A 26,919-nucleotide genomic window follows, 5' to 3' on the forward strand; every position below is an offset into this window, starting at 1 on the left:
TGGCAGAGATAGCCTCTGAAGGGGGAGAGAGGGACAAATGGAAGAGGGCATGTGAGAATCTACTTCACACTCTAAGACACAGATCAGAAGGCAGTGCCCACTCCTGGCAGCTCTTCCTGCTTTCAGGTCCTGAGAAACCAACGTGCAGACCTGCTATTTAGTGAGTTAGAGAGAAACAGGGAAAGGTGAGGTGGGGAGGGGTGGCTGGATGCAGTGCTTTTGAGTGCGTCCCATCTAGTCCTTCCTTGAGGCTGCCCCAACCTATTCTTCCTCCCAGTCCTTTCACTTTTCCCTTCTATTCAACTCTGGTTCCCATTTAGCCACATGTGGTGCTGCCTGTGGCTTAAACAGCAGGCCCAGGTGCCCAACATGAACTGGTCTACCTTTTGCCCCCCATCAGGCCCACCCAAGGCACAATCAGTCCTGCAGTACTGGAGTTGGATAGGGCAAGGAAGGGCATTGCTTGTAAGGTACTGAGTGGCACCAGAGGAGATTAGGATGGTGGCCAGGTGTCCTGGTAGCCTGTGTCCAGTGGGGCAATGGCGCTAGTCACACCAGGCCTTTCTCTCCTGCCTGAGCCAGGGAGCAAAGGGGAGCTAGGAAGATGAACCCCTTAGTCCAGAATGTGAGGCTTTCCATAGTTTGGGTTTGGAAAATTGGCAGGCAATCATTTTTGCCTATCCAAATTCTACCCTTTAAATTCCAGCTTGGATACCACCCCCCCACACCCCCCTTTCCCCTTGCCACCCAGATCACTGGGACTCCTTTGTCCCTCTAAATACCTGATGCCCTTAGACTGCCTTATGGGCGTCACAAAGCTGCTGTCGGCCAGTAACTAGTTGTCTACGTCTAAAATTTTAACTTCTACAATCAAACTAAGTTCCTTAAGGGGGAAATTTTCCTTTTACAGCTCTAGATCGCCATGCTGTCTTCTCCACAGGTGTGCATAAATGTCCGTGGAATGAGACCAGACTAGGATGCAGAGGAAATCTATCTGTAGCAATAACTAGAACTTTGCCCCTGCTTGGTATTCAGGACAAGCTGTTCATAAGGAAGGGAAGGTAAATAGTGGGGCCCTTGCACCTAAACAGGATTAACAATAACTGACAGTCCTTGGCAGCTATCTGGTGACAAGTGCTAGAGAGAAACCAGAATTTCCAAAACTGTCATCCCAGCTCTACAGAGCCGGGCACTCATCACTGACCTGGAGCCGGTGTCTGGCCTGTGTCCACATGTCTGCCAGAAAACAATCAAAAAACTTTCCAATTCAATCAAAAACTCCAAAAATAAGGCTGGTTTTAAGTTGATTCTTGTTTATTAATTCAGTCTGTTCTAAGTTGTACAGTTAGAGAAAACAAAACAAAACAAAACAAAAAAAAACAAAGCTGGACGCCCAGGGATATTTACACGCTGTCTTGTGTAGTGAGGTCAGTCTATGTTGTTGCACAGATTGGTTATGTTTGGTACCACAGGATGTTTATAATTCTGACAAAAATTGGACAGAATAACAATCATATGTACAGTAAAATAAAAGGGGAAGTCATTCAAGTATCAAAATACAGAGACAAAGTTTAAATAACATTTTTTAAAAAATTCAGTCCCATTGCCACACCATTAGCAAAAACACTCTTTTGTGAACTGCATCTGACAGTCCTTCTGCAGGCCTGGGTGTCTGAGGTGAGCTGAAAGACAGTCCAAGTCCAGACTAGCTTTCTAGTATTTTGACGACTGCAACTATGCTTGCTGCCTGCTCTCACTTGAGGCTTCTCAAGGAACTCCCCAGTATCTGACTCTAGAGACCCAAGAAGCATGCAGAGCGTTGCAAAGGCAGAGCCCATCAGGAGGAAAATCATACTGCAAGCAGACGAGAAAGAGCAGCAGAGAGCCTGCAGTCAGTGACAGTACCGAACCCACTTTAAGTTTCCCACCTAAAGGGGCTCCTTCACAGTTCAGAAATGCAGTGACAGAGTTTGCCAGATTGCATGCCTTGCACTTAGAGAAGTGCAAAAGCAGGGGTTTTCCCACTTGAAGCCTGTCCTTAAAGTTTCAACATTCCTTTCTAAGGGAGTACCCTCCCCAGAAAAGGATTAAAAAAAAAAAGTAAAGAAGGAAAGGAAGAAAAAAAGAAAGACCCAGTCACTTTCCTTTTTTGAATATTCAGAAATAAACTGATCTCAAAACAAAACCCAGAGCCAGAGAGGACTAGTCAAGGCTTTCCAATCTAAAAACACCTGGAATAAATAAAGAAGATATACATAGCAGCTTCAAGGGGGAGAAAACACCTAAATATGATTTCAAAACAAAACAAAAAAACAGCTTGAGGAACTCATTGTAGTGTACACAGGTTTCTTTTTGGGTTGCCAACCACCAACCAGGCCTTAGGTAAGAAGTGCTCTTCTTCAGGATGAAAAAAAGGGCACCAGCATCAGCATTGCAGCAGAAGCAGCACATCTGCCCAAGAATCTTAGGTTTCCTTGTCAATTCTTAAGACGAAAGCAGAGGCTAAATACTGTACAGTTTTAGTGGATGGAAATCCTCACAGGCCCTGAAAGGAGCAGGAAGCAATGTCAAAAACTTCAAGACGTCAAGGTCCTCATGTAGTACTGAGAAGAGGAGGATAACCTGCCTCCACCCCAGTGGGGAGCTGAGTCCCAGGACCTGCTGTGCTGGAATCCCATAGGCCCGGCCCCCAGTCAGCTGAGAGAGCACTGCTTCCATCCGGACAATCACAGAGGCTAAAAATTCACAGCCTTTGCTGACAAAGAAAGCTTCAGCTGCTGAAGCCTGTTCGATTTCTCACAGGCGCAGAATAAACTGTGCCAGTAAAACGTGAGGTCTGCTAAAGTACCTACAGGAGGAAATGCTCCTCTCAGCTACCCATACCAGAAAGTACCACTCACATGGCTGAGCTGGCCCTGCCTCTCAGCTACAGAGGAATGAGCCCCCTTTGTTTCTGCTACCCTCCAAGAGAACACCACCGAAGCTGAGAAGCAAAGCACACCAGCAGGCGGGTAGAAACAGCAGCAGTGTGAGAGGATGCCAGGCTGTCCTGAAGGCCACATGGGGAAGAATCAGACTGTCACCTCAGCCTTTCCTTCACTTGGAGCTAGGGATGAGCAAGTATATTTCAGCCCCACCAGCTGAGAATACAACAGTCAAACCAATAATTCAGAGAATCAAAATGAGCCCCATACAGACCTGATTAGACAAATCACAAACTGGCAGGTAGCAGTCTTAAGTGACCCACCCATTGATGCCCAAAACAAATCTTCTCTCTCACCTTTCTGACTCAGCACAGGCAGTCTGGTGTCAGTGGAGAGCTTGTGGGCAACCAGCCCAGTGTGGTGCTCTGATCCCTGGGCACTAGCTCCAGACTTACTGCATCAGAAGCTGCTGCCTCACTTCTGCTTAGCTGCTGATGTTCACATTTGGAACCCAGAAATGGAACATAAGCCTTTATTTTTGCTCAGGTGCCTCTTACCGAATAGGCTGTGACCAGCTTTAAACGGGAACAAGAAGTTGTGCAGTCTGTAAAGAACAGCAACTAACTTGGTTAGGTCCAATGAACAGATTCTAACACATATCCTTAATTTTGTCCCTGGAGCCTGCTCCTTCCAATTCACCCACAGGCTACTGCCTTCTCTTCAGACCCACTGGACCATAACAAGATCCCATGCTGAGGATAGAAGGACTGGATAGAATGGCCATTTAGCCAATCTCAGTTCCCCTATCCTCTGACCCTATGGCCATTTGTTTAAAGGCTGGCATTCTGATGGTTTGAGCCAAGTGTTAAAAATTTGTTCTTAAAAAACATTTTTTTTTTCCTATTTAAAAAACAAGTGTACTGGACAAGTCACTTCTTGGCCCTCTGGAGTTCTAGTCTCGTCTGCCAGAGACCTGGAGTGCTTCTCTGTAGCCAGGGCAGGGGCCTCTCTGCAAGACCTGTGGTGCAGGCCCAGGCCAAGCAGCTGAAAGGAGATCCTACAGGCATAAGTTGGACCTGGTCTTCAGAGCTGCAGGTGAGACGGTGGTGGTGGTGGTGGCAGGAGCCTGTGCTCCCACAGCTATGTTTCCGCAGCACAATGTGGTTCCTCAGTGGCTCAGCTTGGCAGAAGCAAACACAATGAGGGGAGGAAAGGGTTAACCAAAGGGGACTACACAAGGTAGAGGAGAGGAAACTGAAAGGAAGCAGAAGCAAAACAGAAGGTCCCTCACAGCCTCCCGAATGCCCTCCATGGCCTGTTCCGAGTGCCCACGGCCCACGGCCCACTGCCCGATGCCACCTCTGGCTCAGAAAGTCTGCTCTGAAAGGCACAAGGACAGGCAGGCAAGCAGGAGGACCCGCCCTGGTTTATCAACTTGGCTTTAAATTCTAAAATATCTGCTGTAACTTACTGGCATTTCTACTGGATATGCTGTACCTGCCTCGCTTCCTAATGGAATTACTTCTTTCCTGTCTCCTGCCAACTAAGCTGATTTGTCCACAATGGAGAATTTGGGGCTTCCTGAGATCTCAACTCCATGATCCCAGCTGCTGAACCACTTTGAAATGACGGATGGTACAGCCTCTCCTCTCACAGGAATTGAGAGAGGTGGGTCAAGGAAAGGAGCAGGTGATGGCTGACTATCTTTGACACCACACTATGGAGAAGGGTCAGAAAGTCCTGGAGGACAATGGATGTTACTTGGTCCAGGTCCCTGTCCATTCTGTGGGTGATGGAAGAAGGTGGACCAAGTGTGCAAGGCACAGCCTCACTCTTCTTAGAGTCCTACAGGAAGGCCTTCCTCCTTGGTGAGCTGGCCTCCAGCCAGGCCCAGGGCTTCCAAACCTTGTGACTCAATGGTGAAGATATGAGGGACCAACCACATACATGCCATCCCGTTTCTTGGAGTGGAAAAACCATCAGGTCCCAGAAATCTGCTGAGTGGAGCAAGCCTGTGGAGGTTCAGATGTTCTGAGCCCTATGTGCCCAGAGAGTTAGGCATGTGCACATGGGCCCCTGACAGAGCAATGTGACCCTGGTCAAAGCTACATCACTGCACACAGGGTCTCACAGGGGCCTGACCATGAAAGAGGGGCCAGCACCTGAGAGCAGAGAAAGGGGCAAGGCTGCAGGCCAGCTGGGAGCAGGGTGCAAGGGGATTCTGGCACTGGGTGGCCACAGTGGTTGGTTGTATCAGCAAAGGTGAAAACAGATCTTAGCAGCTGCACCCAGCTGTGGCTTAATATGTAGAAGCACTGGAAGAGGAGAGCCAAGAGATAGCGCTCCAGCCCAACTCAGAGGGAGTTGTCACTGCTGCTCTTTGATTCTGCTTGAGGGCTGCTCCCATCTCCTCAGCATTCAGTGCCTGCCCACCAGGGCTTCCTGGGCACAACAGAGCCTGTTAGCCCTCTTGGTACCCACCTCAAAGGTGAGTCACCCCCAACCCCCCAAGCTGCCCTCAGCCCAAGGGGGAGAATTCACAGTGTTTGGTGGTGTCAGGTACAAGAGCTGTTAGTGTACAGTGTCTAGAGCTGCTGCCCAGGAGGACAGAAGGCCCCGCTGTGGCCTTGGCATCAGCAGCGGAAGGAGAGTTGAGAACAGCAGAAAAGATCAGATGGCAAAGGCACAGTGAGACTAGTGGAGACAGGGACGGGCTGTTTTAGAAGATAGTGGTCTCATACTTGGTGCTGAGGCTCCGCTTAGAGTCTGGTTTTGGGTCCACAACCCAGGAGACGCTGGCATGGGATTGGGCATCTTGGTCTATATTGGGCGGTTCCAGCTGCCAAACAAGGAAGAAAGGGAGAGTCAGAAAGGAAGCTTGGGGCCAGGACCAGGAGGCAAGCAGGGTCCAGCAGGCTTCTTCCACCCCCACCCAGGCCACGCTGGAGCCTATGTTCAATGAGGGGCAGCACTTATTCCCATTCAAAGAGCAAGCCCCCTGCAGGGCAGGGGTCGGAGAGAAGTGTCATCCTCCCTGGAGCATCATGGGGAGGGCCTATCTCTAGGCCTCACCAGGGACAATTTGTTCTCCCAGGAATTTCTTGAAACTGCTCAGTTAAAGGTTCCTTGCCTTCTCTGGGCATCCTGCTATAAGTCCCAAGCCTGTTCATGATGGAGAGGAATGAGCAAAGGGGTTTGGGAACGAGCCACAGGTCCCCCTGGCAGGGCCAGAGAGCTCTCACCCTGAGGCAAGACCACAGCTGTCATCCCAGAACTCTACAGAGAAAGGACACACAACAGAAAAACAAGAGGGCGAAAGCACAGACAGGGATGGGCAGGAGGGCATTGTAGGAAAGAAGACAATGCCGCTCAGGACATACAGGGAGAGGCCACTGAGTCTAAGAAAGCTCACGGTCACTTTGGGGAGATGGACACACATGACAGCAGGAGGTATAAAGACCTTGATTCCAGGACTAACAGACGGCAGCAGAAGGTAAGAAGGACGATGGGTGGTACAGGTGTGACAGTAACAGCGACTATCAGGGGGCAGCAGCACCTGGGGTGCAGAGCAAAGCAGAGACACAGGGACGGTGTTACTGCAGGCTCACCTGGGTCGTGCTCTCTGCAGCCCATGATGGGAGGGGAGGGGAGAAGGACAACCCAGAGATGGACAGCTGCTCCCCTCATGTCAGAAGGGCTGCTGCCCTCCCAGGGTGAGGAACTCGTCAGTGGGGGTAACTAACTGAGGGCCATTTCCCTGAGAGGCCAGCTGCCTGCAAGTGTAAGAAGACCCTCCTTGTGCAGCTCCACCCCATGCCTCCAATCTCAGGGCCCAGGGGGATGGGGAGCCTTGGAGGCTGGGGCCTACGTACTGCAGATTTCCTTGTGCCGACCCGAGGCTTAGGCACTGGTTTGGAAGGTTTTGTCTCAATCATCTCAGCAGCAGAGGCCCCCATTGGCCTGGACTTTTGGGCCTGCAGGGCCAGCTGATAGGCCACCTCAAACGCCTGCCCCAGCGTCAGGATGATCTCGTACGTCAGGTTCTGGGAGGAAAGAAATCACATACAAGCATAAGGGAGTTAGGAGCCACTTTGCCGCAGAGCACAGGCAAGGGCAAGGCAGCATCTAGACAGGTAACAAGAGTAACACAGTTAATTGTACCGTAACACTTGTTTTGAAAGCACAAATTTGTTCTAAAACAATTGATACATTAGGGAACAACTTGAGCATAACACAAACTTTGCATTCCCTTATGCTCAATTTTGTCTGAGAAACACTTAGGTGATTGCAAACCCCAGCTGAACGTGTCACATTGGAATCCCCCAAACCACACACACACACCCCTCGTGAGGACATGCCCATCCAAGCCTGGTATCACAAAGTGATTCCAGAGAACCCTGCTGCAATTACCCACAAGCTGCAACCCTTCAGCAAGGCTGTGCAGCCCACACCCTTCTCTCTCCACTTCTTTTCTCTTTCCTGTCAGATTTTGTATTTTTCCTCTGTTATCTGTTCTCTTCCCCTCATTCTTCCGCTCTCTCCCTTTTGTTCTCTTCCTCTCACTGGCAGGGCGGTGGGCAGGGGACCAGGCTGGTGGGTTGGTGGGAGTGCAGGTGCACACTTCCACAAGCCAAGCCCAGGTCTTTTTCAAGGTCAAGTGCCATATTTATTGTTGCATTTATGTAGTTTTTAACCATTTTAACCAAATGGTACTATTTTTTATTAGTTTTTTTTTTAAGATTCCTGTCTTTTTAAAAGAATGTGTCACTGACAGTTTCTGAGTGTTGTGCTTGTAATCCTATTCTCCTATAAACCATATGGTTTTTATGGTACAGTTTTACAGAGTACAGTGATTTTTAGGAACGTGTATGTTGTGTTATGGCAGAACTGTACAAGGGAAACATGAGCTGGGTAAGGAAGTGCCGGGAACTGTGAACTCTGTGTGGATTACCTCATTTAATCTTCAAAACAACCCCATGAGGTTGGCTATATTATTGTCCCCTGTGTACTGCTGAGGAAACGGGAGGTGACGTTTCTAAGATGACATAGCTAGCAAGTGGCAGAGCCAGGAGTCTGCTGCCAGAGCCTGGGCTTCCAAACCCCTTGCTAAGCCAAAGCAGCACTGAGGTGTGGGGTGTCAGGGTTCCAGGGATGTGGGGCAAGCCCAGAGCTGTCTGCGTTCTGGTAGCCACAGAGGACAGCAGGGACCTGGACAAAACTGCTGGGGGTGAGGATATGACCTTTAAGCCACCACTGTCTCAGGGCAGAGGGAATCCTTGTACATGGCCTAAGTTGTTATCTCGTCTACTTCCTGTGGGCAGTGTGCATGAGGATGAGCTTCCTCCTCAGCCCAGGGGCACCCAAAAACTAGTTTGAGCAGAAATCTGAGGAAAGAAAATCTAGTGCCAAGAAGGGCACTGCTGTCTCCAAGAGGGAAGTAGAGGGCATTTCAGGGAGATGACCCAGCTGAAGGTTTGGGGAGCTGGGCCAGCAGGCTGACAGAGGGAAGTCTAAGGGAGGCAAAGGCTTGGCCTGACTCAGGAAATACTTGGCTAGAAACTGGAAAAGCTTATCACTAGAACCCTGGATAAGCCACTTCCTCTCCTCTGTGCTCTAGTCTCATCACTGTACAAAGAGGAATTGGATTGGGTGACTGCTGAGGTTTCATTCATGAACCAAATGTTTTCTAAGTGCCACCCAGGTGCCAGGACAGTACTGCACTGAGGTCACCCTATATGTAGGGCCCATCCCACGTGTGCGCAGCCCCATCTGGCCAGAACCCCCTTCCCCCCGCCCTGGGGCTGGTGGACTCTGCTGCCTTGTCTTCTCAGAACAGGGGTCTCAAGCCCAACCCCAGCACAGGCCTCCACCCACCACATCCACCGTGCTGAAAACATGGCAGTAGTGGTGACTGGTCTGCAGGTCCTTGGTAATGTAGGCAAAGGTACAGAGGTCTTCTGGGTCCTGGGCCGCACAGGAAATGTTCCGAATCTCATGTTCCGCGATGACATTCTGCTGGGGAAAGCAGTGTTCTGGAATTCTCTGGCTACCAGTTTCCCTCAGAGGGCACGTCTCTGGCAGTACCCACCCCAGCCCTTTTACCAATACCACCTTTGTCTCTGCCTAGAGTGATAAGCCAAGCACCACGTCCTCTTTTCCCCTTTCTGGGGGTCGGGTGAAGACTGTGCTTAAGCTTGCTTGATTGAGGTTGGGGTCTCCACCCTTGACCACAGCAAATGAGAGTAAAATGTTCACATCCAAGTACCAGCTCTTCCAGAGGTAGGAGTAAGGTGGGAAGGGTCTCAGGGCATCCTTTGCTCATTCAGGGAATCTTGCCATTGAGGCCTGTGAGCAGGTAAGTGGGGCTAATGGGATCCATATTAGGGAAGAAAAGCAGCAGCTGTGCACTGGGGTGGGGGCAGAGGGCTGGAGGCAGGGACCAAGGATAAGGGTGTCTGAGCAGAAGAGAGAGAAATACTGGGCTGGATGGTGGGAATGGAGAGTAATAAAAGGGGGCTAGAGACACGCTGAGGGAAGATACCTAGCTGGCATCAGGGTCAATGGCTCCCACTCCCCCAACAGTCCTTGTGGGAAGCACACCTTGTTGGAGGCATCGATGAACTTGACGCCTTTGTACGTGATGGACAGGATGATGGTGGGAATCTTCTTCATGTGCTCAGTGGATTTCTATAGGAAACAGGGTGGCCTTGTGAATTCCCCTTCTCAGGGCTAAGCCCACTTGGATTCCAGCCCCCAGCCTTCCTTCCACCCTTAGAGAGTTGCAGGGCCAGGTGGCTGCAGCTGGTGCTCCCCTTCGCTTCTTTCCCTGATCCCCCCACACCCTTCCCCACTCCAGACAACCTACCCGCATCTTGGCACAGGCATCTTGTGTAGATTCTGTCCCTCGCAGATCTTTGATCAGCATGGAGCCCAGATACTGTGGGAATGGGCAGTGTCTGGGCTTAGGAGACCCCACACTGCTACACAGGGGTGACCTAGCCAACTGGGGACCATCCCACAACCAGGGGGTTACCTCTCCCAGTAATACTCCCTTCTCCTGTACCAGCTGGCAAATCCCCTGGCCAATCCTACCCAGAGGCCCCTACCACTTCCCCTTAGCTGCTGGGAGGGTCTCAGGAGTGGAGAACGGCATCAGAGCCCTGGGCCTGGCATTGTGGAGGGTCCTGAGATCCTGCTGTATCTCAAGGCTACATGGCACACAGTCAGGAAGGGGCAGGATGCAGGGAGCTGGCCATGCTGGGAAGGCATGGGGTAACTCACGTTGGCTTCGTAACCGCAGGACTCAAAAATGAGTTTCTCTGGCTGGTGTTGCCAACTCTGCACAGGGGCATAGGGGGCAGCCAGACTCGGAGGACGAAGGGTCAGCTTGGCCTCATGTTGCTCTTCCTGCAGAACACACAGAGTCAGAGGCCTCATGATATTCTCCAGAGGAGCTCACAGGCTCTCTTCCTGGCTCCAGCACACCCAACAGCAGAGAACCCAGTGACTTCAAGGAGTTCAAGCACTGGGTGGAGAGGGCAGGGATGCAGACAAGCAATTCAAGGGCACTGTGCCAGAGGTGCTATCTATGAAAACATGGCAGTGGCTACTGAGGCAGAAAGCAGGGACCTAGACCCCTGAGAATAGGGCTTGGTCAGCAAGGGCTGTGGCAAAAGTGGTGCCTAAAGGAGGTGGGGAAATGAACAAAACTAGATTGGGGAAGAGGAAAAGAGCAGAGTACAATTGGGGCACCACAAGCTCTGGGATGCTGCTGAAGCATAAAGAACAAAGGAAGAAATGGTATGAGCCCAATCCCTGGAAGCCTCATATTCCTGTCAAGGGCCTTGGAGTTAATCTGGAGTGTTGGGAAGTCAATGAAATATCCATGAATAAGGATGCATTTTAAATTTGTTCTAACAGCAGCTGGTGGGGGTTAGGAGGCTATTACAGTCCAGGTGAGAGATGATGAGGTCCTTAACTAGGGCACTGGTAGAAGGAATGGAGAGGAGGAGAAAGTCAAGAAATACTCAAAACTTCCATTCCCAGCAATGGGCAGAGTCTCTTGGTACAGAGGAACTAAAACTGCTGGATAACATATTTTTAAAATCTTTTAAAATTCCTGGGTGTAGTATGGAAAGGTAAGGGAAATACCTGGGAGCCAGAAATGAGTACTGTGAATGAAGAGAGAAAAAGCACAGACTGAATCTAAAGTTCACTCTGTGGGGATGAGGGACACCTGCCAATCTTGCGTCTAATAGGCTAAGAGGGCAGACATGAAACAACGTCAGGAGGTAGGACAGGTAAGTGTAGAATAAATCTGGGAGATCCCCAAAGCAATACCCTGAGAGGGTGATCTAGGAATGCCAGATGGAGTCAATGTAGGGCAGGGGCTGCTGCTAAGGCTGAGAGCCCGTGATGTGGACAGTGCACCCATGACCAGACCACACACATGGAAGAATGGAGTCTGATCCCAGCTGTAGTTCTGCTGGGCAGGTGGAACAAAAGAATATGGAGTTGAGGAGGCTGGAGAGAAGGCAGTTCCAGGGAGCAAGCAGGATAAGGAAGAATTGGGGGACAAATCAGGGCTAAGAGGGAGAAAACTAAGGGATTGTGGGGACGAGTGCTCTGTGACAGGTTGTGTGGACCAGGAGGAGGTTATAGTCAAGGAGATGGTGGACCCAAACTTCTGAAGGCGCCCATATAGGATCTAGAGGTGTCCCTAGCAGCCACTAGTGAAAGGGAGTTAAACAGTCAACGAACTGGGAGGCTGGGTTGTTGGATGGTCTTACACATGGCAGCTGGGTGGGGAATGAGTGGAGGTGCTTGGGGCAGCATGGTAAGTGGCTGCTGAGGGGACAGGTGCCGTCTTTCCCAGAGGGAGTGAGGTGGACCCATATCTGTTCCTCCCCTCCTGCCTCACCTGGATTCTGAAGCGCTCCGCTCGAGAGTGGGCTGCAGGGTCATGGAGACTGTCATGCCGCCTCCTGCCTGTGTCCCCAGGAGGCAGCAGCAGCTCTGCTGATCGCCCAGTGCAGGAATCATTCTGACTTAAGGGAGAAGACGTCTGGGAGAGCAAGTCTTGGCACTGCAGTGGGGAGAAATCCAGGTGAAACTTAGAACTTGTCAGTCTCACCCCCAGGCTGTAGAGCTCACCGAGGTGCCAGCCAGTTCTGGGGTTGCTCTGTAAGTGGCCACAGCACAGAGCTGAGGGGCCACAGACCAAGGAGGCATCAGAGGAGTGCACACTAGGCCAGAAGCATGTGGAGAGACTGGCAGCCAAAGAGCTTAGATTTGACAGCCCTCCCCATCCTGCAGGGGAGCAGCCACCAGGAGCACCCATAGTCTACCAGTGTCCTCCTTGGCTTGGTGCTGTATGGGAAAAGGGAGGACTGCAGGGCTGGGAGGCCACTTATAAATTTATCTAAAGATAAAACCATCTGTCACAAATTTTTAACAAGGTTGAGCTTAAATGTTTGGAAATGGATAGAGGTGAGGGTAGCTCATTATTGGGATTAAAAATAAAATGCTGAATTGTAGATGAATTTGGTTGAAAGGGGTTGTTTAGAGTCATGGATGTCACCAGAAGAAAAGCTAATTTAAATATGGGATTGTATAACACAGTGAACCCTGCGGTGGATGTTGCTTAACACTACAAATATAAATAAGTTGTTCTGTGAACTAGTATAAATGTATGACACTTGTATAAAGAGTTAATAGATTGGTATAAGGGGTAAATGTACCTATTGCAAGCTATGGACTATAGTTAACAGTAGTATCTTAATATCCTTTCATCAACAGTAACAAGTGTATCACACCAATATTAGGGATCAATAACATGGGGAAAAGAGGTATGGGGTGTTTTGGGCTTTCTTTTTTTATGTATGTCTGTTATTCTTTTTGGAGCAATGAAAATGGTTTAAAATGAAACTGTGAGACTGACTATATTTCAGATAGATTATATGGTATGTGAATATATCTCAATAAAATTTTCAGTTAAAAAAAAAAATCATCTGTCACAAGCCATGTTGCAGATCTTTGGGGCACATGAACAAATACAAAGTTCTTTCTTGAGAAAAAAACTTAGCCCTGTCAGTCAGAACCCTGAGGCCACTGCCACACAGAGAACACAAGCAGTCTCCTAATGTGAATATGAATTTGGTTCCCAGACAAGTCTTGGCCTCAGTTCTCTCATTTGTGAAAGGAGCTTAAAATATGACCCACTTTATGAGGCTGTTGGAGAATTAACTTAAGTTAAGGCATGTGAAGTACCTGCCCAGAGCCTAGCACATATCGAGGGCTCAAAAACGGCAGCTGGAGCGATCTCACCAAGATGGCAGAATAAAATGCTCCAGGGTTTTGTCCCATGGAAGCTTTAAATAACAAGCAAAAACTGGCAGAACCATCTTTCTCAGAGGTCCAGAAAACAGTTAAAGGGTTGTAGTAACTGGGTAAGCACTGAATGAAGAAAAAAGCAACTTAAAAATGGCAGGAAAACTTCATAATGCCCTTGCTGGCCCTTCTCCCTTCTCCCTGGCTCAGTGTGGGAACAGGCTGTGCTCTCAGTGTGGGCTCCTGGTCCTGGTTCCAGAGGGAGCAGAGTGACCCTTGTGCACATACACGAGTGTGTGTATCTCTCTGTCAATCTGGTGGCATCCAGCAGGACTGATTCAGAACACTTGTTACAGGATTACCCTCCCAGAGCTGGCTCTCCATGTGGATGCAGCTTACAGGGAGGCTAGAATGCTGTGGGAGGGTTGTCAAGTCCCAGCTGCCTGGGGCGAAGTTGTACCAGCTTTGGGATGTGCACCTGGGACTGGGAGGAGAGACTGTTTCCTGGGGAAAGGGGGAACATTTAGATCCATGTGAACAGGAGTGGGGGAGTTTTCTAGGGCCATGCATCAAGACCAGGATAAGATACATGTGCAGGAAGTTTTGGGAAATTGGCAGAGTAGGTGAGGTGGAACTAGCTTCTCCTCCATGAAAGAAACTAGAGAGAGGGACCAGAGGATGCCCAACACTGCAGTTTCAAGGTGTGAGCAACCATAAGGATCCCCCACAGTATGTGGAGGGGATGCTGACAAAAACCCAAATGAAATGGCAGTTTCAGGGAGGTGGTGAGTGTGTTCCCATCAGACTGAGTCCTGGCCGCCAGACAAGGGAGTGAACAGCAGCTCCCCCTTCTGTGCACCTACCTTGACAGTTAGCTGGGGAGGTGAACCTCCATAGCCAGTGAGGACCTCCTGTGAGGGAACCCGACAGCCAGCATTTACTCTCCACCCACGGAAGTTGGGGAGCGGGGTGGTGCACTGGAGAAGTGAGGAAGGGAGAGGTGCCACAGTGGTGATTGGGAGACCCTCCCACAACAAAGACCTTCATGGGCACAAGGCAGGCATGGAATGGGCAGGAAGGGCCCATGTTCTGCTCAGGGCCCACATCGCGGCCCCAGGACAGGCAGCCCCAGTGCACACGGAGAAGTTCGGCTTGACAGTGCCACCTGCTGGTAGGTTAGGGAAAATGCACTCCAGCAAACTGTAGCTTTACCAAATTATATATAAATGCTCAAATTATCCTGAATTTCCCAAAATAACCTTATCAAGATAAACAAATGCACCAAAGCCAACAGAAAATTACAAAGCACTTGAAGAACTCAGAAGAGGCCAAATGAACAAATTAAAAGCCAGATGAGACACAAAATTTGGAGCAATTAAAGAAGTACAAACAAATCTCAAAAACAACTTAAACGAGATGGCTAAAGACCTAAAGGAAATCAAGGAGACTCTACAAGAGCATAAAGAGGAATTTGAAAAAGTAACTAAAAAAATAGCAGACCTCCTGAAAATAAAACACACTGTGGATCAAATTAAAAATATACTCAAGACACACAACAGCAGATCTGAAGAGGCAGAAGAAAGGATGAGTGAACTCGAGGACAAAGTAATTGAATGTGATCACACAAAAGAACAAGTGAGAAAAAAATTGAAAAATTTGAAATGGATCTCAGAGAAATGATGGACAACATGAACTGAACAAATGTTAAGAATCGTTGGTGTCCCAGAAGGAGAAGATAAGGGTAAAGGGCTAGGAAGAGTGTTTCCAAACATAGTTGGGGAAAAATTCCCAAACCCTCTAAATGATATAAATATGCAAATAAAAGATGCCCAACGAACCCCAAATAGAATAAATCCAAACAAACCTACTCCGAGACATATACTGATTAGATTGTCAAATGCTGTAGAGAAGGAGAAGCTTCTGAAAGCAGCAAGAGAGAAACAATTCATGACATACAAGGGAAACAACATAAGACTATGTGCTGACTAGTTAGTGGGCACCATGGAGGTGAAAAGGCAGTGAGTGGTATGACATATTTTAGATTCTGAAAGAGAAAAATTGCCAGCCAAGAATTCTTTATCCAGCAAAGCTCTCCTTCAAAATGGAGGGAGGGTTTAAAATTTGCACAGACAAACAAATGCTGAGACAATCTGTTAATAAAAGACCTGCCCTGAAAGAAATACTAAAGGGAGCTCTACCAGCTGAGAAAAAAAGAAAGGAGGGAGAGGTCTGGAGAAGAGCACAGAACTGAAGATTCTGAGTATTAGTAAGGGTACCTTAAAGGGGGGGTGGGGTGGGGAAGAGGGTGAGGCAAAAAAAAAAAAGATCTAACAACTAAAAACCAAAGGAAAAGATGGCTTATTCAAGAATTCCATTCACAGTAATAACTTTGAATGTGAATGGATTAAACTCTCCAATTAAAAGATATAGACTGGTAGAATGCATTAAAAAGTATGACCTATCGCTATGCTGTTTACAAAAGACTTGTCTTATACTCTGCAACACAAAAAGACTCGAAGTGAAAGGATAGAAAAAATATTCTATGCAAACTGCAACCAAAAGAAAGCTGGGATAGCATACTAACATTGGACAAAACAGACTTTAAATGCAAAGATGTCATAGGAGACAAAGAAGGACATTATATATTAAAAGAGGGACAATTCAGCAAGAAGAAATAACAATCATAAATGTTTATGCACGCAATCAAGGAGCTCCAAAATACATGAGACAAACATTGGCAAACTGAAGGCAGCAATAGACACATCTACATTAATAGTGGATCAATACACCACTCTTTTCTATAGATAGAACAACTAGACAGAGGACCAATAAGGAAATTGAGAACCTAAACAATATGACAAATTAATTAGACTTAAAAGACATATACAGATCTTACATCCCAAAGTACCAGGGTATACATTCTTCTTTAGCACCCAGGGAACATTCTCCAAGATAGATCATATGCTGGAGCACAAAACAAGTCTCAATAAATTTAAAATGAATGAAATTATCCAAAGCACATTCTCTGACCATAATGGAATGCAACTAGAAATAAATCAATAACCACCAAAGAACCAGATCTTTCACAAATACATGGAGATTAAACAATACCCTCCTAAACAACCAGCGGGTCAAAAAAGAAATTGCAAGATACATTGGTAAATATCTAGAGATGAATGAATATGAGAACACAACATATCAAAACCTGTGGGATACAGCGAAGGTGGTGCTGAGAGGGAAATTTATAGCTCAAAAAGCAAGAAAGAGCTAAAACCAAAGACCTACCTGCACAACTGAAGAGGCTAGAAAGTAATCAGCAAACTAACCCTAAAGCAAGTAGAAGAAAAGAAATAACAAAGATTAAAGCAGAAATAAATGAGCTGGAGAAGAAAAATCAATAGAATAAATAACACCAAAAGTCGGTTCTTTGAGATCAACAAGACTGACAGACCCTTAGCTAGACTGCCAACATCAAGAAGAGAGAAGACCCAAATAAACAGATTAAGAAATGAGAAGGGGATAATTACCATGGATTCCAAAGAAACAAACAAACAAAAAAATCAAAAGAGGATATTATGAACAACCATATGCCAACAAGCTAGACAATTTGGAGGAAATGGATAATTTCCTGGAAACACATGAACAACCCAGACTGACCCAAGAAGAATTACAAGACCTCAACCAACCAATCACAGGCAAAGAGATCCAGTCATCAAAAATCTACCTACAAATAAAAGCCCAGAGCCAGATGCCTTCAAAAAGGAATTTTACCACACTTTCCAAAAAGAACTGATACCATTCCTGCTTAAACTCTTTCAAAAAAATTGAAGAAAAAGGAACACTACCTAACTCATTTTATGAAGGTAATATCACTTTGATACCAAAACCAGATAGATACTAAAAGAGGAAAACTATAAGCCAATCTCTTTAATGACTATAGATGCAAAATTTCTCAACAAAATACTTGCAAATTGAATCCAAAGGCACATTAAAAGATTTATACACTACAACCAAGTGGGGTTCATTCCTGGAATGCAAGGCTGGTTCAACATAAGAAAAACCTATTAATGTAATTCAACACGTTAACAAATGGAAAGGGAAAAATCAAATGATCATCTCAATAGTTGCTGAAAAAGTGTTTGACAAAGTTCAACATCCCTTTTTGATAAAACAAAAAAAAACACAAAATATTTCAAAATGTAGGGATTGAGGGACACTTCCTCAATATGATAAAAAGCCTATATGAAAAACCCACACCAGAACAGTACTCATTGGTGAGAGGTTGAAAGCCTTTCCCCTAAGATCGGAAATCAGACAAGGATGCCCATTTGTCACCTCTATTATGCAACATTGTGTTAGCAGTTCTAGCCAAAACAACTTGCCAAGACAAAGAAAAGGTATCCAAACTGGAAAGGATGAAGTGAAATTGTCATTATTTGCAGATGATATGATCTCATATTTGGAGAATCCTGAGAATTTGACGAAAAGCTACCTGAGCAACTAAAAAAATTCAGCAGAATGGCAGGATATAAGATTAATGCACAGAAACCAGTAATGTTCCTATACACTAGTAATGACCTAACTGAAGAGGCAATCAAATAATTCCATTCACAATAGCTACTAAAAAAATGAACTACCTAGGAATACGCCTAAGCAAGGATGTAAAAGACCTCTACACAGAAAATTACAAAATTTTACTAAAAGAAATTAAAAAGGACATAAATAGATGGAAAAATATTCCATGCTCATGGATAAGAAGACTAAAGATTGTTAAGATGTCAATTCTATCCAATCTGATCTACAGATTCAACACAATTCCAATCAAAATTCCAAATATCTACTTTGCAGACTTGGAAAAGTTAGGTATCAAATTTATCTGGAGGGAAAGGGGCCTCTAATTGCCAAAAACATCCTGAAAAAGAAGAACGAAGGGGGAGGACTTAACATTTCTGGATATGAAGCCTACTATAAAGTCACAGTGGTCAAAACAGCATGGTGTTTGCATAAAGATAGACATATTGATCAATGCAATTGACTTGAGAGTTCAGAAATAGATCCCCATATATATGGTCAACTGATTTTTCACAAAGCCCCCAAATACACAGAACTGGGACAGAACAGTCTCTTCAACAAATGGGGCTGCGAGAATGGGATAGCCATAACCAAAAGAATGAAAGAGGGAGTCGGGCAAGATGGCAGCATAGAGAGGAGTGGAAGCTAAGTAGTCCCCCTGGAACAACTACAAAAAACCAGAAACAACTAGTAAATAATCCAGAGTAACTGCGGGGGAACAAACGAGACCATCCATTCATCATACACCAACCTGAATTGGGAGGAATGCCCGAGAACACAGCATAAAATCTGTAAGTAAAACCTGCGGAACCAGGTCGGGAGACCCCCTCCCCCATAGCCCGAGCTGCGGAGCCGCGTGGTGCCACAGAGAAGCTCTCTCCCAGCAAGCGAATACAGCCCAGCTGAGCTCCAACTGGGGTTTTAAGTAGTGAGTGTGAACTGCTCACTACAGGTACGCAGCCCCAAAAAACAGACAGAGGCTTTGGGTGACGACTGACCTGGGAGAGCCGGAGGGTTGCCTTGGACTGGGTCTGAAGGGGACTATCTGTTTCTTTTTTGGCTCAGTGGAGAAAGCCCCAGTCATTTTTAGTTTCCAGGGCTGTGACTCTGGGAAGGGTGGAGACACCACAAGCAGAGCGAGACCATTGAAATGCTAATGACCTCCACCTGAGGGGTCTATCTTCTCTAGGAGGAAAGTGGTGGGGCCCTTTCCATTCAGAACCAGACCCCAGAGCCTGGGGGAACACGGCCATACCTCCTCACACCAGTCAAGAATTATAGGCTAACAGGCGTCACCTGCTGGGCAGAAAAGCACAGTGACCTGAGGCATCAAAGGGTGGAGCAATTTTCTAAGACACACCCGTAGGGAAACCAGATACTGAATATTTCTTCCCTCTGGGACCTGAGCCTGTTCTGGTCTGAGAAAACCCGATTTGGATAACCAAGGAAACCATGCCTAGACAACAGAAAATTACAACCTACACTAAGAAAAACAAAGTTATGGCCCAGTCAAAGGAACAAACGTACACTTCAACTGAGATACAGGAATTTAAACAACTAATGCTAAATCAATTCAAAAAGTTTAGAGAAGATATTGCAAAAGAGATAGAGGCTGTAAAGGAAGAACTGGACATGTATACGGCAGAAATCAAAAGTTCAAAAAACCTACTAGTAGAATCTATGGAAATGAAAGGCACAACACAAGAGATGAAAGACACAATGGAAACATACAACAGCAGATCTCAAGAGGCAGAAGAAAACACTCAGGAACTGCAGAACAAAACGCTTGAAAGCCTACACGCAAAGGAGCAGATGGAGAAAAGAATGAAAAAATATGAGCAATGTCTCCGGGAACTCAAGGATGAAACAAAGTACAATAATGTACGTATCATTGGTGTCCCAGAAGGAGAAGAAGGGAAAGGGGACAGAAGCAATAATAGAGGAAATAATTAATGAAAATTTCCCATCTCTTATGAAAGACATAAAATTACAGATCCAAGAAGTGCAGCGTACTCCAAACAAAAGAGATATGAAGAGGCCTACGCCAAGACACTTAATAATCAGATTATCAAATGTCAAAGACAAAGAGAGAATCCTGAAAGCAGCAAGAGAAAAGCAATCCATTGCATACAAAGGAAGCTTAATAAGACTATGTGTGGATCTCTCAGCAGAAACCATGGAGGCAAGGAAGTGGTGTGATATATTTAAGATAGTGAAAGAGAAAAACCACCAACCAAGAATCCTGTATCCAGCAAAGCTGTCCTTCAAATATGAGGGAGAGCTCAAAATATTTTCTGACAAACAGACAATGAGAGACTTTGTGAACAAGACACCTGCCCTACAGGAAATACTAAAGGGAGCACTACAGGGTGATAGAAGACAGGAGTGTGTGGTTTGGAACACAATTTTGGGAGATGGTAGCACAACAATGTAAGTACACCTGAACAAAGGTAACTATGAATATGGTTGAGAGAGAAGGATGGGGAGCATGTGAGACACCACAAAAAAGGAGGAAAGATAACGACTGGGACTGTGTAACTTGGTGAAATCCAGAGTATTCAACAATTGTGATAAAATGTACAAATATGTTCTTCTACGAGGGAGAACAAGCAAATGTCAACCTTGCAAGGTGTTAAAAATGGGGAGGCATTGGGGGAGGGATGCAATCAGCATAAACTAGAGACTGTAACTAATAGAATCATTGTATTATGCTCCCTTTAATGTAAGAAAGGCGATATACCAAGGTGAATGCAGATAAGAGGGGGGGATAGGGGAGGCATGTTAGACACTTGACATTGGTGGTATTGTCTGATTCTTTATTCTACTTTGATTTAAGGTTATTTTTCCTTTTGCTGCTTCCTAGCTGTCATTTTTTTTGTTTCCTCTTTCTTTTGCCTCTCTACCTTCTTTGACTCTCCCTCCTGCCTTGTGGAAGAAATGTAGATGCTCTTGCTTAGTATGAGCAGAATGTTCAATTAGGATGAACTTAAATGTTTGGAAATGAACAGGGGTGTTGGTAGCAAGATGTGAGAATAACTAACAGCGGCGAATGGTGTATGAATGAGGTGGAAAGGGGAAGCTCTGAGTCATATATGTCACCAGAAGGAAAGCTGGAGGTCAAAAGATGGAAATGTATAAAACTGAATCCTATGGTGGGCAATGTCCATGATCAACTGTACAAATACTAGAAATCACTTCCATGAACCAGAACAAATGTATGACAATACAATTAGAAGTTAATAATAGAGGGGCATATAGGGAAGAACTATATACCTATTATAAACTATATACTACAGTTAGTAGTATTTCAACATTTTTTCATAAACAGTAACAAACGTACTATATCAATACTAGGAGTCAACAATTGAGGGGGGTTGGTTAGGGAGGGGGAGGTTTAGAGTTTCCTTTTCTTTTTTTCTTTTTTCATCTTTCACTTTATTTCTTGCCTGGAGTAATGAAAAGTTTCTAAAAATTGAACAAAAATTAAGTGTGATGGATGCACAGCTGTATGAGGGTACCCAGGGGCAAGTGATTGTACACTTTGGATCTTTGGATAATTGTATGGTATCTGAACAATCTCAATAAAAATGGAAAAAAAAAAAAAAAAAAGAGGACCTCTACCTCATACCATATACAAAAATTAACTCAAAGTGGATCAAAGACCTCAATATAAGAGACTGCTCAATAAAACTCTTAGAAAATAATACAGGGAAACGTCTTCAGGACCTAGTAATAGGAGGTAGCTTCTTAGCCCTTAAACCCAAAGCACAAGCAACAAAAGAAAAAATCAACAAATGGGAACTCCTCAAAATCAAAAGCTTCTGTGCCTCAAAAAACTTTGTCAAAAAGGTGAAGAGGCAGCCAACTCAATGGGAGAAAATATTTGGAAACCATATATTTGATAAGAGACTGATATCCTGCATATACAAAGAAATCCTACAACTCAACTACAATAGTTCAAACAGCCCAATATAAAATGGGCAAAGACATGAAAAAATATTTTTCCAAAGAGGAAATACCAATGGCTAAAAAATACATGAAAAATTGTCCATCATCACCAGCTATTAGGAAAATGCAAATCAAAACCAAAATGAGATACCATCTCACACCAATAAGAATGGCTGCCATTAAACAAACAGGAAACAATAAATGCTGGAGAGGATATGGAGAAATTGGAACTCTTACTCATTGCCTGTGGGAATGCATAATGGTACAGCCACTCTGGAAGAAAGTTTGGCAGTTACTCAGTATGCCAGTTTGAATGTATTATTCCCCCAGAAAAAGCCATATTCTTCGATGCAATCTTGTGGGGCAGACATATTAGTGGGGATTAAGTTGGAACGTTCGGATTAGGTTGTTTCCATGGAAAGGCACCCCTCCCAACTGTGGGTGAGATTTTTTATTGGATAATTTCCATGGAGGTGTGGTCCCGCGCACTCAGCATGGGCCTTGATTAGTTTACTGGAGCACTATATAAGCTCAGACAGAAGGAGCAAGCTTGCCATAGCCAAGCGGGACACTTTGAAGAATGCACAGGAGCTGACAGAGGAACTGCACTTTACAGACATTTTGGAGATGGTCTTTGAAAGCAGACTTTTGCTCCAGAGAAGCTAAGAGAGGACAAATGCCCCAAGAGCAACCAAGAGTGACATTTTGAAGAGGAGCTGTGTCCTAGAGAGGAACGTCCTGGGAGAAAGCCATTTTGAAACCAGAACTTGGAGCAGACGCCACCCATGTGCATTCCCAGCTAACAGAGGTTTTCCAGACACCATTGGCCATCCTTCAGTGAAGGTACCCGATTGTTGATGACTTACCTTGGACACTTTATGGCCTTAAGACTGTAACTTTGTAACCAAACAAATCCCCTTTATAAAAGCCAATCCACTTACAGTGTTTTGCATCATGGCAGCATTAGCAAACTAGAACAGATTTTGGTACCAGCAGTGGGGTGCTGGTACTGCTGAGTTTGCAAATACCAAACATGTTGGAATGGCTTTTTAAATGGAAACGGGGAAGATTCTGGAAGAACTGTGAGGAGCTTGATAGAAAAGGCCTGAACTGCTTTGAAGAGACTGTGGAAATATGGACTCAAAAGATACTTCTGATGCGGCCTTGAGCAGAAATGATGAATGTGTTGTTGCAAACTGGAAGAAAGGCGATCCTTGTTTTAAACTGACAGAGAATTTGGCAAAATTGAGTCCTGGTGTTAGACGGAAGGTAGAATTTGAAAGCAAAAACCTGGAATATTTAGCTGATGAGATCTACAAGCAAACTATAGAAGTAGTAGCCTGGATTTTACTTGCAGCTTATAGTAAAATGCGAGAGGACAGAGACAAGCTGAGAAATGAACTCTTGGTTTCAAAGAAACCAGAAATTGATGGCCTGAAAAACTCTGGGCTTCCAGGGGGTGAAACCCCAGAAGCTACAGCCCAACATGAGGATGTAACCAAACATGGAACCCAGCCGCCATTTCAGTACAAGCCAAGATTGGAGGAGTTAAGCAGAAATGATTTGTGGAAAGTCCTATTGTCTGACAGCTTTGACCCGTGTGTGCTTCATGCAAAGCCAACAGAATTTTTGTGAGCTCTTTACAGACAGCCGCTGCCAGTCAGGACTGGAGGAGACAGACAAGGAACAAATTGAAGCAAAAATTTCCTCAAGAACAGAGCCATGGAGGTTGAGGTCTGGAGTCATGAGGTCTCAGGCTGGGAGAGCGGGGTGGCCCACATGCATGGAAAGGGTGAGTTGGCCCTGGAGGTTGAGGGTGGGCCTTCCACCTCGATGTTCAGGAAAGGTGTTGCCACCTCAGGCTTCAAAGAGTGTGGAGCACATTCCCAGGGAACTGGGGAGAGCCTGGCTGCCACCCCACTGTTCTGAAGGGGTTGAGCGTGTGCCCTGGAGATGGAAAGGAATCCGGGTGCTGCCCCAATGTTTGAGGAGGGTGGGGCCAAGAAGGTGGTCTCCCCAATGTGTGGATATGTTGGAGCACTCACCCCAGCATTTGTAGAGAAAAGGCCCTTAGGAAGGGTTAGACTCTCGCTCTCTCAAGCCCCAAGGATGCAACATCATTCTGTTAATGACTCTCAGACTTTGAAATCTAATGGAGTTTGTCCTGTGGGTTTTAGGAACTGTTTTGGTCCCTTAAACCCTGTATTCCTTTCAGTTTCTCCTTATGGCAATGGGAATGTTTATCCTGTGAATGTCCCTCCTTTGTATACTGGAAGTACATAACTTGTTCTGAGTTTCACAGTCTACAGCTAGAGGGGAATTATGCCTTAGGACAAACCATGCCTGTAACTGATTTAATGGGATTGTGTACTTAACTATTGTTTAAGTTTTTGTGATACTGTGATGGGATGAATGTATTTTGTACATGGCAAGATCACGTCATTTTGGGGTCCAGGGGGTGGAATGTGCTCGTTTGGATGTATTATGCCCCCCCAAAACGCCGTTATCTTCGATACAGTATTGTGTGGGCAGGAAACATCTTGGTGTTGATTGGGTTGGAGTCTTTTGATTGGATGTTTCCAAGGAGATATGATCACTCAGCTGTGGGTGAGATCTTTCATTGGATAATTTCCATGGAGGTGTGGCCCCGCCCATTCAGCATGGGCCTTGATTAGTTTACTGGAGCATTATATCAGCTCAGACAGAAGGAGCAAGCTTGCCACAGCCAAGCGGGACACTGTGAATGCACAGGAGCTGACGGAGGAACTGCAGTTTACAGAGACATTTTGGAGATGGCCTTTGAAAGCAGACTTTTGCTCCAGAGAAGCTAAGAGAGTAAAAACGCCCCAAGAGCAACCGAGAGTGACATTTTGAAGAGCCTAGAGAGGAACGTCCTGGGAGAAAGCCATTTTGAAACCAGAACTTGGAGCAGACGCCAGCCACGTGCCTTCCCAGCTAACAGAGGTTTTCCAGACACCATTGGCCATCCTCCAGTGAAGGTACCCAATTGTTGATGACTTACCTTGGACACTTTATGGCCTTAAGACTATAACTTTGTAACCAAATAAATCCCCTTTATAAAAGCCGATCCATTTCTGGTGTTTTGCGTCCTGGCAGCATTAGCAAACTAGAACAGATTTTGGTACCGGAAGTGGGGTGCTTCTGCCGCTGAGTTTGCAAATACCAAATACGTTGGAGTGGCTTTTTAAATGGATAAGGGGAAGATTCTGGAAGAATTGTGAGGACCTTGATAGAAAAGGCCTAAACTGCTTTGAAGGGACTGTTTATGGAAATATGGACTCTAAAGATACTTCTGATGAGGACTTGAACAAAAATGATGAATGTGTTGTTGCAAACTGGAAGAAAGGCAATCCTTGTTTTAAAGTGGCAGAGAATTTGGCAAAATTGAGTCCTGGTGTCAGATGGAACGAAGAATTTGAAAATGACAACCTGGAATACTTAGCTGAGGAGATCTCCAGGCTACGTGTGGAGGATGTACCCTGGTTTCTCCTTGCAGCTTATAGTAAAATGCGAGCAGAGAGAGATAAACTTAGAACTGAATTCTTGAGCTCAAAGAAACCAGAAGCTGATGGCTTGGAAAACTATAGGCTTCCAGGGGGTGGAATCCCAGAAGCTACAGCCCAAGATGAGGATTTAACCAAACATGGAACCCGACTGCCATTTCAGTACAAGCCAAGATTGGAGATGGAATTATCTAGAAAAGATATGTGGAAAGTCCTGTTGTCTGACGGCTTTGACCCCTGTGTGCTTCATGTGAAGCCAACAGAATTTTTGCAAGATATTTATAGACAGAGCTGCTGGCGGTCTGGACTGGAGGAGACAGACAAGGAATAAATTGAAGGAAAATTTCTTCAAAGACAGAGCCACGGGGGTTAAGGTCTGGAGTCAAGAGGTCTCAGGCTGGGAGAGCGGAGAAGCCCACATGCATGGAAAGGGTGAGTTTGCCCTGGAGGTTGAGGGTGGGCCTTCCGCTTTGATGCTCAGGAAATGTTTTGCCACCCCGAGCCCCAAAGAGGGTGGAGCACATTCCCAGGGAATTGGGGAGAGCCTGGCTGCCACCACACTGTTCTGAAGGGGTTGAGCGTGTGCCCTGGGGATGGAAGGGAATCCAGGTGCTGCCCCAATGTTTGAGGAGGGTGGGGCCGAGAAGGTGGTCTCCCCAGTGTGTAGATATGTTGGAGGACTCACCCAAGCGTTTGGAGAGGAAAGGGCTGCCACAAAGGCCCTTGGGAAGGGTTAGACTCCTGCTCTCTCAAGCCCTAAGGATGCAACGTCGTTCTGTTAATGACTCTCAGACTTTGAAATCTAATGGAGTTTGTCCTGCAGGTTTTAGGAACTGTTTTGGTCCTGTTAACTGTTTTCCTTACTGTTTCTCCTTATGGCAATGGGAATGTTTATCCTATGAATGTCCCTCCTTTGTATAATGGAAGCACATAATTTGTTCTAAGTTCACAGATCCACAGCTAAAGGAAAATTATGCCTTAGGACTGACCACACCTATAATTGATTTTGATGGAATTTTGTACTTAACTATTGTTACTGAAATGATTTAAGTCTCTGTAATATTGTTGTGGGATGAATGTATTTTGTATATGGAAAGATAATGTCATTTTGGGGTCCAGGGGGTGGAATGTGGCAGTTTGAATATATTGTGTCCCCCAAATGCCATTATCTTTGATGTAATCTTGTGCGGGCAGAGGTTATCAGTGTTGATTAGATTGTAATTCTTTGAGTGTTTCTGTGGAGATGTGCCCCACTCAGCTGTGGTTGATAACTCTGATGAGATAATTTCCATGGAGGTGTGGCCCCACCCATTCAGGGTGGGTCTTGATTACTGGAGCAGTATATAAGCTCAGACAGAAGGAGCGAGCCTGCCACAGCCAAGAGGGACACTTTGAAGAAAACACGGGAGCTGCAGATGAGAGACAGTTTGAAAATGGCCATTGAAAGCAGACTTGCTCCGGAGAAGCTGAAAGAGGACAAATGTCCCAAATGCAACTAAGAGGGACATTTTTGAGAACTGCAGCCTAGAGAGGAACGTCCTGGGAGAAAGTCATTTTGAAACCAGAACTTTGGAGCAGATGCCAGCCACGTGCCTTCCCAGCTAACAAAGGTTTTCCAGACA

General features: G+C 45.9%; 1 protein-coding gene across 9 annotated transcripts in view; it reads right to left on the reverse strand.

Moving 5' to 3' along the window:
* Window positions 1–1,296: 1,296 nt before the first annotated feature.
* Window positions 1,297–26,919, reverse strand: part of ANKS1A (ankyrin repeat and sterile alpha motif domain containing 1A) — a 240,219-nt gene continuing 214,596 nt past the window's right edge. For 8 of the 9 annotated variants that reach the window (XM_037843767.1, XM_037843765.1, XM_037843772.1 and 5 more), the window contains 7 exons: window positions 11,845–12,009; window positions 10,206–10,331; window positions 9,790–9,861; window positions 9,525–9,611; window positions 8,799–8,936; window positions 6,797–6,967; window positions 4,111–5,763 (listed from right to left, as the gene is read on the reverse strand). In XM_037843767.1, the coding sequence (XP_037699695.1) occupies window positions 5,644–5,763; window positions 6,797–6,967; window positions 8,799–8,936; window positions 9,525–9,611; window positions 9,790–9,861; window positions 10,206–10,331; window positions 11,845–12,009 (879 nt within the window). In that variant the 3' untranslated portion in view covers window positions 4,111–5,643. The other variant, XM_037843766.1, reaches the window with a different exon arrangement.

The sequence above is a fragment of the Choloepus didactylus genome, chromosome 7 (assembly GCF_015220235.1).
Source record: "Choloepus didactylus isolate mChoDid1 chromosome 7, mChoDid1.pri, whole genome shotgun sequence".
In the NCBI taxonomy this organism is placed as follows: Eukaryota; Metazoa; Chordata; class Mammalia; order Pilosa; family Megalonychidae; genus Choloepus; species Choloepus didactylus.